The sequence below is a fragment of the Crinia signifera genome, chromosome 8 (assembly GCF_055691185.1).
Source record: "Crinia signifera chromosome 8, ASM5569118v1, whole genome shotgun sequence".
Taxonomy (NCBI): domain Eukaryota; kingdom Metazoa; phylum Chordata; class Amphibia; order Anura; family Myobatrachidae; genus Crinia; species Crinia signifera.
In genome coordinates, this window is record NC_139224.1 from 101577971 (window position 1) to 101591104 (window position 13134).

The following is a 13134-nucleotide window of genomic DNA, read 5'->3' on the forward strand; positions in this document are numbered from 1 at the left end:
TGGCATTTCTGCAGTACTCATATTGTACATCATGGGCCTGATTCAGACCTGATCGCTAGGCTGCATATATGCAGAACCTAGTGAGCAGGATAACACTGCCTCGTGGAACGCAACTCCCTGCTGGCCGGATCCCCTCACTACGCTGCAAGTGGATGTGTATGCTTACACATCCACTCTCACAGCACACACACAGAGGAGAAATCGTTCGATAGTTGCTCACCATCAAATGACTTTTCCTCCTTTCCACTTTTCCCCTTTTCCTGTTCGCAGCATAAAGGTAAGCCAGGACTTACTTTTCTGCTGCACGCTGATGTCCGATTTGGGAATGGGCGCTGATGTCATGTAATGTCACCCACCCCGAGCAGGCCATAAAACGCTTGTGTTCCATGGGGCCTGCTTAGCGTTTCTATGGGTGTGACCACCGTTTTTGTGAACATGCCCATGAAATGCCGGTTGTCCAACGCGGAACACCCCCTGGCTGCCAATTAATGTGCGAACGCCCGGCGAGCGAAAATCTTGATGAAAGCATTTTCTGCTGGGGTTTGCACATGTGCATTAGTGCCTATACGCATGTGCAGACCCCCACCATTGGAAACGGGGCCAAATTTAAACCTGAATGAACAGGACTGAATCGGCCCCCATGTCTCTAGAAGTGATTTTAAAATTAAAATAAATGTCAAACATGTCTTTATATGTCTGTCTTTTTCCTGTTTTTGTGTTGTGTGTATTTTTTGATTGACAGTCAGAAGATAATGTACTACATGACTGACTAATTATTGATGAGTGCTCCGTTTATTTTATAATAAAAAGTACATTAAAAGTTATGTTTTAAAGAAATAACCAAATCACATAAATTTACAGAATAAAGAGTGCGCCCAAAAAGGCACATTTGTCTTTCAGTTTGCTTCTTGCAAACAAACCCCCTTCTACTCAGTTACATGTGTTGGGCGCACCACCAATCTAAGACTACAAAAATTTTACAAAGTAGTCCAACATATTGGTCACTCAGATGTTTATTGGTAAATGCACTAAATTCATGTTTTAAGTCTGTGTGGGTCCATACCTCTTCTCTTTGTACCACATGTGCATTAGTACCTATACGCATGTGCAGACCCCCACCATTGGAAACGGGGCATAATTTAAACCTGAATGAACAGGACTGAATCGGCCCCCATGTCTCTAGAAGTGATTTTAAAATTAAAATTTGAGGGACCGGTTGGTTCATGCGGATGTTACAGATAATCGAGTGGTTATACCCCCAATGTCTATGTTAAACCACCCGGCTGCTACAAGTGCAGCGGGTGTGTAACTTGCAAGTTTTTGATCCTGTGCAGAGATTTCCAACATCCCCATTGTTCTAAAAAATATGACATTAGGTCAGTACTCACATGCACGTCTACACATGTAGTATACATTATCAAGTGTCCATGCAATTTGATGTATGTTGGTCAAACAACACGTAAATTAAAGGAGAGGATGGCAGCCCATCGGTCGTCCATAGACCTTACATTAAAAGGGAAGATGGTGGACCAGCCAGTTCCCCGCCATTTCAAACAAGCTGGCCATCCATTAGAGTCCCTTAGATATTTCGCCATCGACCACATTCCACCTAACCCACGGGGTGGTGATAGGGCGAAGCAATTATTGATTAGAGAAACCCAGTGGATCTTGAGATTGGGGACTACCAAACCAGGTGGCCTCAATGACAAGATCAACTGGAATAGTTTAACATAAAATATCTGGGTATCAATTTTATGATCTGAGCTGTCTGACAGAGTTCCTGGGTTATTTGGACATCATAGCCACCATGTTGTTATAGTTATGTGACTGTTTCTTATACTGGGTGTATGTATATCTGATTCTTGTTATTTTCATTATGTTTTTTTTCTTGTTTATTTTTTTATTTTTTAGATTAATGTTCTTGTGTACTTTATGTATTTGTAATGAATTGATTATATGTGTCCACGTCCCTACAGGTGCCGGTGAACACGATGTGCCTGTACTTCCGGGGTAGCCCAATCCCCTACAGACTAGTCAGATGCGGAAGCAGACTGGTGGAACGCAGGAGATGCGTTCCAGTCACTGCAAGCCTGCGCTGAACAGGATGTGAGGTGAGAGGACTTCTGGAAACGGAGATCGGTGCTCCCGGCGGCGGACGGCGTGGACAGGTGAGTAATCAGTTCAACACCGTATATGTATGGGTGTGGGGGGAGGGGGGAAACTGGTGGTTTGTGTCATTACCTGCTTGTGGCTCTTATCCTGAGGACGGGGCTGTTAGCTCCGAAAGCGCTCGATACTATGCCCAATACAGCGTGATTTTTTTGCAAAAAAAGTCTGAGTGCCTCTTTCATTGGACTTGTATTTATTGATATTGGAGTGCACCAGGCGAGTTGATGTATCTTATTGGAGTGCCGGCATAAAAGGAAACATATATATATATATATATATATATATATAAAACAATCCAAATAAGGGACATCACTCCAGGTCTTTGGTGCAAAATCCGAAGTTTTTACTAAGTGCCTAAGGCATTTCGGGCCAAGCCCGCCTTCAGGACATACATACATACAAGTATGTCGTGAAGATGGGCTTGGCCCGAAACGCCATAGGCAAATTTTTCACCAAAGACCTGGAGTGACGTCCCTTATTTGGATTGTTGCATATGCATGGGGGGGACCCCATAATTGGACGAGCACCCGGGCAAGTACCTGTACAAACTGGTGGGCAGTGCCGGACCCTTGCAAAGAATATATATATATATATATATATAAAAACAACACTGAGTTTAAGGGGAATACTCACAAATATTAAATACCTCAATATCTGCTGTGGTCCCTCCATTTCCAACAGCAACCACAGCCCCCATAGGTTGCATTGTGATGGCAGATTTACCATGCTCTGGAATGCAAAGCGATCCTGGCCCCGGACCCTAACACCACATTCAGGTGATATTAGCCTATAGTACCTTTCACAAGATTTTTCAAGTATTGCTCCCTGGCGGCTGTGGCCTGATCATATGCTGACTGACATTAGCACATGTTCAGTAGTGGCATTGAGAGGCCAAGAAAAAGCTAATGTAATTGCAATGAGATAACATTACTTCTCACTAATCAGAGCTCCTGTCATGGCAACTAAGAAAAGATACTCTTGACCCCACTGTCCTCCCCTCCTCTATCGAAAACTTTGCACTTTGCCAAGCACCTCTGGAGCATAGCAAATGTCCTCCTCTTTAAGTTTGTCCTCCCTTCCTATAGTACAGCCCTCTCGCTTGCCAACTAATCCTTCTAGGTGTTTATTTCCTCTTACTCATCCAATCTCTGCTGTCTCTTTGGTACTTTCAACACTATCCTTCACTCACCCTCCTTCTCCCCACCCATACTACTCACTACAATTACCTTTGTCGCCTTCTTTTCTTCCAACATTGAGGCAATCCATCACAAACGCATGCCCCCTGAACCCTTCCTTACGTATCTCCTCTGCTTGCTCTCTGCCACTGCTTGTTCCCACTTTGCTCACCTTTTTTTTTAACTGATCTGTCTCCGCTAGCATCTTTCACTCCCCATTCAGGCATGCTCTTGTCTCACCTATTATTAAAAAAACTCAACCTTCTGTCCTCACCCCCTAGCTACACAGATACAACTATTTTTCCAGGTAACTCTCTGATAACTCCAACTTCATTCTTATCCAATCTGGCTTTTGTCCACTTCACTCAACCAAAACTTCCCTGGTCAAAGTCTTCAATGACCTACGTTTGGTTAATTGCTGGTCCATTTCTCTCCAATCCTCCTTCTCCTCTCTGTGGCCTTCAACCCTATGTATCATCCTTTCCTACATTGTACACTTTAGACCAGGGATGGAGAACCTTTGGCCCTCCAGATGTTGTTGATCTACACATCCCGGCATGCCATGCATGGCAAAATAGCAAAACTGCTGGTATGTGTAGTTCAAAGAAAACAAAAAGGTGTCACACTGGGCGATCCCACACATAATAGTAAAACTCCTTTCTTACATAAATGTAAAATTAATTTGAGGATGAGTCCTGGTAGTGTTCTGAAAATGACTCAGAAAAGAGAAAAATATAGTGCAGACAGTATATTCAACAAGAGTAGTTGCAAATTTGTTATCCCACTCACATGTTAGTAGGTGTTATAAAGGCACAACTCGGACACTCAGGTCCTGCATAGATCCCTCCGATACCAAAAGTGCTGTATTTCCGGGGGTCCCTGGAACTTAAAGTGTATATATAGTGCAACACTGTTTTGATAAAAATACACACTTTTATTCCAGGATAACACTCACATTTAAATATAGATATATAGAGGCTAATAGCGGCTCAATAGATATATGAGGCTGTTAGTTGTTGGAAAAGTTCCTCAAGAGGCTGTGGCAATAATAAAGACGAAAATGAGGATTGAATTGGAATGAGAGAGAGGCTTGGCTAAAACAACATAATGAGGCGAGTACAATAAATATGGCCACAGACAATCAGAAAGAGGCTTGGTCTGGAGAAGATTGTGAAGTTATAAAGGCCGCTGGTGATACACATACCAAAATGAGAATGGCCGTGGAAGCCTATAAATTCAAGGAATTGAGAATGAGGCTTCGACCGCAAACTCGGAAGTGCAGGTTAAACTAGACGTGCGAACAATCGCGGTATATAAGACATTAACTGAGGCATTGGGGCTCAAACTGAGGAAGCCGAGTTCTGACACAGGCAGAGAAACACTTTTTTGGTGGGAGCCTCTGCTACTAGATCCCGCGGATACTTGGCAAGACTCTGCTATATATATATTTTTTTTTATTATTTTTTATTATATGTTTTATGTTGTATGTCTTATTTGTTTATTCATCTGCTTTTTAATAAATGTATTGATACTTAGACTGTGTGAATAATTTTCTGAATAGGACTGTGGTAGCTGCAATATTTTGTTGCTGTCACAACCCCTATTCCTATTAAAGAAGGGATGTGCCCACAGCAACCAATCAATAGAATCTGATTGGTTGTTATGGGCAATATCCCATCTTCAATAGGACTCCCATCTTAGTAAATTTGCCCTATTGACTCCCCTCCCCCTCCACCCCAATCATTGTTTACAACACCATCATCTCCCCTGTTCCCAACACTGCTGCTTGGGTGTCACCCTTGACTCCACCCTCCAAATTCAATCTCTGGCTCAATCCTGTAAAGTCCAGCTATGTAGCGTTGCTTGCATCAGGCTGTTACTCTCTGAGAATGCTACCAGACTGGTTTTGCACTCATTAATCATTTCTTGGTTTGGCTGGTTTCAACCTTCTTCACCCTGGCCTGCCACATTCCAATCTCATTCTCTTCCAATCTGTTCTTAATGCTGCAGATAGATTTATATTCCTCTCCTGCCATTCCACAAAAACCTGCAATGGCTCATCTTCCCCTACAGAATCATCTTTAAACTTCTCACACTCACATACAAGGCCCTCTCTAACTCCAATGATTCCTACATTCCTAACATCATCTAATAACATACACCCTCCTGACCATTCAAGTCAGCCAATAACTGTCGCCTCTCCTGTACTCTGAATACCGCATATCACGCTCAAATCCAAGATTTCACCAATGCAGCCTCCCTACACTGAAAACACTTTCATGCTCTCTTCAACCCTGTGTAGCTTCAAATGTGGGCTGGAAACTCACCTGTTCATCAAAGCATGCCCTTCCTCAACATAACCTTGTCATCAGGTTGCTCACCGCACCCTCCTACATTGGCCATCTCTACCTACCTATTTGTGGCCCTCAGGTCTCCATCCACATGCTCATATCATCATTCTGTGTCCCCATCTCCCAGATAGTAAGCTCCTAGGAGCTGGATCCTCCTCCCTTCTGTTCTCACAGCCGTCTCCTTTAACACTTCATTGACAGCCCTCACTTACTTAGTGGCCATTTAGCCCAGAATTCTTCCTGTCTCTCCCAGTGGCTCTCTTAGGGCAAGATATACTAAAGGGAAAATGCGGTAAAACCCCTGTTTTACCGCATTTTCCTATGTACAATTACCCGGCCGCACCGTTATCGCAGGGCAGGGTATCGCCACCCAGGACATAGAAGCCTATGGGCTTCTCTTCGCCGCCTGCCGCGTCGCCGCAACCCTGCCACCTCGCCGACCCCCCCTTTCCCCTCTCCCTTGGGCTTACCTTCTTGCAGGTCCTCCTGAACCCCGGAAGGTAAGCCCTTCCCCCCCCTATCAACGCAGCCAGACGTCCTTCTGGCTGCAGGGGGGAGGAGGAGGCGCCGGGGACAGCCTGCTTAGCCCCCAAGCCGCGTCAAGGCTTCTCTGTATATTGGGGGTCCCTAGCGCTATATCTAGGTGCAGGGTGTGGCACCCCAAAAACTATCATAAGCTAGGAGGCCCAGTGCGGCATGCCAGTGATATACTAAGTGTTAATAATTAGTGATAGGAAGCCGAAGCTATACATAAAGAGAGAGATAAATTAAATGTAATTAAAATAAGAGAGAGTGTTAGTGAGGGAAAAGTGTTAATAGAATGTAAGGGCATGCCGCACTAAAGCCACCCACCCCAACCAGTCCAGGGGCACCGCACCCCACACCACTGTTACCCTAAATTGGGTCTACAATTAGTCAGCAAGGAGCCACATGATAATGGCTCCTTACTTGGTATATCTGAACTAAGAGCTACCTACCTTGGAGCAACCCCAGACTACTCCATGTGGCATATCAGGACCTGCATCTCCGCCTAATACAAGCTCCTCTCTGCCTCTCACAACATACATACAGATAGTAGTAGATGCTCAATTAGTTCAGTAAAACTTTTCAGGTGCATGCAAGGGAAGGGTTAATACTTAGTAAGTAACAAGACATTGGTTCCCCCGGCACACTGAATAGTTTTAGCAACCAATCTTGAACAGTACATAATAGAACTCAGAGATATTGGTTACATATACCTGCGCAGGTGTATGACATGCCCCCAAGCCGCGTCAAGGCTTCTCTGTATATTGGGGGTCCCTAGTGCTATATCTAGGTGCAGGGTGTGGCAACCCAAAAACTATCATAAGCTAGGAGGCCCAGCGCGGCATGCCAGTGATATACTAAGTGTTAATAATTAGTGATAGGAAGCCGAAGCTATACATAAAGAGAGAGATAAATGAAATGTAATTAAAATAAGAGAGAGATAGTGTTAGTGAGGGAAAAGTGTTAATAGAATGTAAGGGCATGCCGCAGTAAAGCCACCCAGCCCACTGTATAACAATGTTTAAACTCCTGTGTGTTAACCTGCTACACTTGTCTTCTGCATTTACTTTACTAGAACAGAATACTTTATGATAATTTATACACCACACCAGAAAATACCTGTTTTTCAGCGTTGCTCCTCGATGGTCCAGCCTAGCACACATGAGTGTCTGTGCTTTCTTTTAAGATGTGGAAAGATATATTGGAGGTACTGTACACTTGACTTTTTTTCATAAATGCTTTAATAAAGAAAAAAAAAGTCTAACTTCCTATGGGATACGGTCATTAGTTCGACAAGCATTGGGTTGACATCATTAGGTTGACATGCTGGAAGGTCGGCATGGGTCTAGGACAACAGGTCATACGGTCGACACAAGCATTAGGTCGACATGGGCAAGGTTGACAGTCAACCTTTTGACTGTCGACCTTGCCCATGTCGACCTAATGCTTGTGTCGACCTAGTGACCTGTCGACATACAACCATGTCGACCTAGACCCATGTTGACCTTTCAGCATGTCGACCTAATGGTTTCGACCCAATGCTTGTCAACCATCCTGTTGTAGACCTAATGATCCATACCCCTTCCTACCCCTTTAAATTAAATCAGCTGCTCAGAGTAGACGTAAGGTGCCCATACACTAGTAAGATTTATCTTCAGATCTAGCTGGTTGGAACAATAACATGGTTATGGATGAGTGACAGTTTGACAGTTTTCCAGCATTTCCAAACAAATGGTTAACTGTCATTTGCTCTCATCCATAACCATGTTTTTGTTCCAACCAGCCAGATCTGAAGATAAATCTGCGTGTGTATGGCCACCTTAACAGTATGTATGGTTCAAATACTTGGGGAAGGTAAGATGACATTGGAACTGTGCTTGTTGCAGGTGTTGTCTTAGTGGAGGTGATTGTTCTTATTTCATTGCTTATAGCAGGCATTCCCAACCGTGTTCTCAAGGCACACTAACAGTGCATGCTTTACTGATATCCAGGATTCAGCACACATTTCTATAAAACTATCGGAGGTACTAATTAAGTCACCTGTGCTCAATCATGGATATGACTAAAACCTGCACTATTAGTGTGCACTGAGGACCGATGCTGGGAATGTCTGGTTTATGATCTACCTACACTCGAGTATAAGTCGACCCGAATATAAGCCGAGGCACCTAATTTTACAACAAAAAACTGGGAAAACTTATTGACTCGAGTATAAGCCGAGGGGGGCTTTTTCAGCATAAAAAATGTTCTGAAAAAGTAGGCTTATACTCGAGTATATATGGTACCTGGAAACCCATCTGACATACACGGATAGTGTGCAACAAGTAATTGATATACTTCTAACATAAAAATTGGTGGTACTTGTGAGTTATCTGGGCGCCCGATTTCTAAATCGGGTCGGATCGGGCACATCGCATCGCATGCGACCATCGGATGCGATGCGATGACCCGATTTTTCCATAGGAATCAATGTTAAAATGGACTGAGTCCATTTTAACATGGAATTCAATGGGAAAAAGGGGTCCTTTTCATACCCCTACTATCCAAGTGGGCATGGAGTTGGATATAAACCTGTGGCGAGCGTAGCGAGCCACCGAGCCCGAAGCGTGGCGAGCGTAGCGAGCCCCGCGAGGGGACACAGAATACCGTCCCCTCGCGGGGCTCGCTTCGCTCGCCACGCTTCGGGCTCGGTGGCTCGCTACGCTCGCCACAGGTTTATATCCAACTCCATGCCCACTTGGATAGTAGGGGTATGAAAAGGACCCCTTTTTCCCATTGAATTCCATGTTAAAATGGACTCAGTCCATTTTAACATTGATTCCTATGGAAAAATCGGGTCATCGCATCCGATGGTCGCATGCGATGCGATGCGATGCGATATCGCATCGCATCGCATCTGATTGTATGCCTTAACTTAAGGCATACAATCAAAAAATCGGGCGCCCAGATAACTCATAAGTACCAAATTGGTACCTATAATAACAGTGTATAGATACAGTATGATATAACTAGAATTAAAAATAAGAACAAGTACCTACAGTAGACGTTTCCACTATGACAAAGAGGCCAAAACCCAGGTCTTTCTATTGTTGTGACTGTTGTGTTGGTGCATCTATCACAAAATGAACATAACTTACAGTACATGGCAAGGAACTGTCCCAAGTACTTTTCCATACTCTTATCTTATTACAACATTCTATTGCTGTCATATTGTGCTCTTCAGTCCTCCTTATGTTTTTCTAGCTGCTAGAGTACAGCTATCTGACTTTCTTACTTTTAGCTTCAAATTAAAAGAAATTGCATTACATTGTTTGGTAAGTCGTTTTCAGATATGTTTTATTCCTTTGAAATCCTCCAGTGTTTTAAAACAACAAGAAAACATTTATAATTTCCTTTGGTGGAACATTATTACATGTCTTGTATATGTAAACTTGTGGCTTTCCATTACACCAGCACGCGCTCCCTAAGGAAGATTTTCTGAGCAATTTACCCATTTACGGCCATAGGGGACCCAGGGAACATTAAGCCCCTTTAGCCAACAAAGGGTTAAAATGAGTAATACAATATAATTTAAATTATATAGAATTTGAAAAGTAATGAAAATTATAATAAAAAAAAATATTTTCTGATATTTTGATGAAATTCACTTAATAGATTGTCTGTTAAACACGGATTTGCAATAATACAAAAAATCTACATTTTACATTATTTCAAGAAAAATAACTTCATTTGAATACAAAAGGATAAATACATTTTATTTTTGCTTAATCTCTAGTCTTTCTCATATTGGATATCATACGCCTTATTTTTTATCATCATGGCGTATCTATGATATACACGTACTCTCTTAAAGGGTATTGGGCCAAGGAAGGGAGATATGTGCGCCACTAACATTGGACAAATAAAATCTTTCAACCAACAAGGGTATACGGAGCGACGTTCACAAAAGCACAGGTGTAAGGGTATCGGGACCAATATGGCCGCTTTCCTTTACCCATAAAGCACTGGCAGCAAAGAATGACGCTATTTGGTTGGTCCACACACTGGGCAGAAAGGTACAATAACCCCATGGAAGTGGCAAACAAACACTTGTTGTCCTTTTCATTTGGAGAAATGTGAAGGGCAAACAAATAATGCATCTCATCCTGCCATGGTAGCAGTCCTGCTTGAGGATGCTCTCTTGCTGTGGCTTTCCATTCGGGTTGAAGGTCCTTACACCTGGAATTACCATGGCAGCAGTTCTGCTTGAGGTGACCATGTTGCTAAAGCCTTTTATCTGTTGAAGGTCCTTATAGCATGTTCTGTTACCATGGCAGCAGTCCTTGAGGCAGCCATCTTGTGAGCCAGAATCATAACAGTCATGGATCTCTCATTCACAAATTGATACATATGGCTTAGTACAGTCAGGCCCTCTCAATTTTATTATAATTTATTTAATCCTTTATATTACTTTTTTCCCTTTATCCTTTATGGGAAATTACAGTTACATTATTCATGTTCTTTATAAAGTGCAGAGTCGAGCTACCAATATCATCGTGGTCAGATAGATGTTATGGGAAATAGATTCTTGTCCAGAATTAGAAGAGCATCCACCAGTTTCCGCACACTTTTGTTTTTCACACAATATGCCTGTGTAGCCATGAGGACACTGGCACCTCACATTGTTGTGGCAAACTCCACCATTTTGACAACGATGCAACTCATTGTCGCAGACATTTTCTGTTGAGATAAAAGAAGCATTAGTTACAGTAACAAAATAAGTACACATTAATATTTCTGTCATTATCTTTACTATAAACATACCTCCCAACTTTGTGGCAGGCCAGTCAGGGTACCTGTGCAGTAAAGCCACACCAGTGCCAGAAATTGGGCATGGCCTCAACTAAAGGGGGTGCAGCTTAGCAGGAATGATGCTCCTGTGTGCCACGCCTCCTGTTTTCATCACTATGAGGGCATGCCAATCGGTCTATAAGCTGCTGGCATGCCCCTTGTTACATCTGTCTCCTTGAACTGATGCTGTGCATTGTTTATTCAATGTTGATCTGCTAAGCAGAGCAGCAATGGTCGTCAAGGGAACACCCAATTGTCCCCCCTTCACTGCCGGTCACTGCTGTCTGCGGATGTGACCGTGGGACAGTCCACCCCCCCAAAAAAGTGATGGTACTGTGAAAATCGGGACCATTGGGAGGTATGCTTCAAGTCAAGTGTAATTCATGTTCAAGACATAGCTATAACAACTATCAATGTGATGCCAATAGCTCGATAAACATAAAAACGTATATAGAAAATCAGTATTATTATTACTACTATTACCACTACTACTACTACTACTAAATAAAATACTAGCTGAGCCGGTCAGCGCTGAAGCCAGCTGAGTCTAGTGATGAACTCAGCAGCACTGCCCGGGGCTAAACACTGGCAACCCCGAGAATTTTCTGGGCTTTAAGCCTGGGCATTAAGGCATAGCCCGGAAAATTCTCGGGCTTACCAGTGAAGGGGATAAAGCATTCAGCATTTTGTACTGAGCCGTTATTGGACTTGGGGGGGGAACCGTCTAGCACATGAGGTGCCCACACTTGGTGCAATGCCCTCTGTGTGTTTTGAACTACAGTAGATTGCATCACATGGTACTTATGTAGTATCTGGGCTGCCGATTTTTTGATTGTATGCCTTAAGTTAAGGCATACAATCAGATGCGATGCGATGCGATATCGCATCGCATCGCATCGCATCGCATCCGATATCGGATGCGATGACCCGATTTTTCCATAGGAATCAATGTTAAAATGATTCCTATGGAAAAATGGGTCCTTTTCATACCCCTACTATCCAAGTGGGCATGGAGTTGGATATAAACCTGTGGCGAGCGTAGCGAGCCACCGAGCCCGAAGCGTGGCGAGCGAAGCGAGCCCCGCGAGGGGACGGTATTCGTCCCCTCGCGGGGCTCGCTTCGCTCGCCACGCTTCGGGCTCGGTGGCTCGCTACGCTCGCCACAGGTTTATATCCAACTCCATGCCCACTTGGATAGTAGGGGTATGAAAAGGACCCATTTTTCCCATTGAATTCCATGTTAAAATGGACTCAGTCCATTTTAACATTGATTCCTATGGAAAAATCGGGTCATCGCATCGCATCGCATCGAATCGCATGGTCGCATGCGATGCGATGCGATCTCCCGATCCGACCCGATTTAGAAATCGGCAGCCCAGATACTACATAAGTACCCATCACATCTATTTCAAAACACATCCAATATGCTACTAGAGCGTACGTTTTGAACTAGATGCGATGTGATCTAGTTCAAAAAGTACAAGCTGCACATAGTTTTTGTACTTATCGATGTGATGTGTGTGGGAGCGTGCATCGTGCTGCAAGCCCAACATGCACTATGTATGGGAACCTCTATAATGTATATATCATACATATGTGGGTTCCCCCCTGTAAAACTGTACATGGCTGCCGTCAATTAAATATATTACTCAATGACGGATAAATTGTGCACTTTGATCATTGAATAACATATTTACAGGGCCTGATTAAAGGTTCCAGGTGCCCTAGGCTAATACACAGGTAGCTCCCCTTGTAATGCTGCTAAACACACGTGTATGGGCTCTCAGGGACTCGCCATTCATACTGCCCATGTGATGTAATGAAGGATATACAACTGATTTTGACGGCATCAAGCCACACCACAAGTACTGCAACTACTGAGATTTGCAGGTCTTCAAAGAGGGGGCGGGGCAAAAATGATGCAAATTGCTTTATTTTAGCTCTGCATCCTCCCTGAAAAGCTGTTAGTCTCGGTATTTAAACGCTGACATCGGGAAGATGGGAGGAGGGAGGGCCATGGAATGCGGGAGCCTTGCCCACCTTATCAGGCAGCCGGATGGGGACCCGATTTTTGGGAGCCTCCC

General features: G+C 43.7%; 1 protein-coding gene across 10 annotated transcripts in view; it reads right to left on the minus strand.

The window, feature by feature from the left end:
• Positions 1-9539: 9539 nt before the first annotated feature.
• NTNG1 (netrin G1) overlaps positions 9540-13134 on the minus strand; it is a 278549-nt gene continuing 274954 nt past the window's right edge. For all 10 annotated transcript variants that reach the window (XM_083156901.1, XM_083156904.1, XM_083156905.1 and 7 more), the window contains one exon: positions 9540-10939. In XM_083156901.1, the coding sequence (XP_083013027.1) occupies positions 10722-10939 (218 nt within the window). In that variant the 3' untranslated portion in view covers positions 9540-10721. The remainder of the gene's footprint in view (positions 10940-13134) is intronic.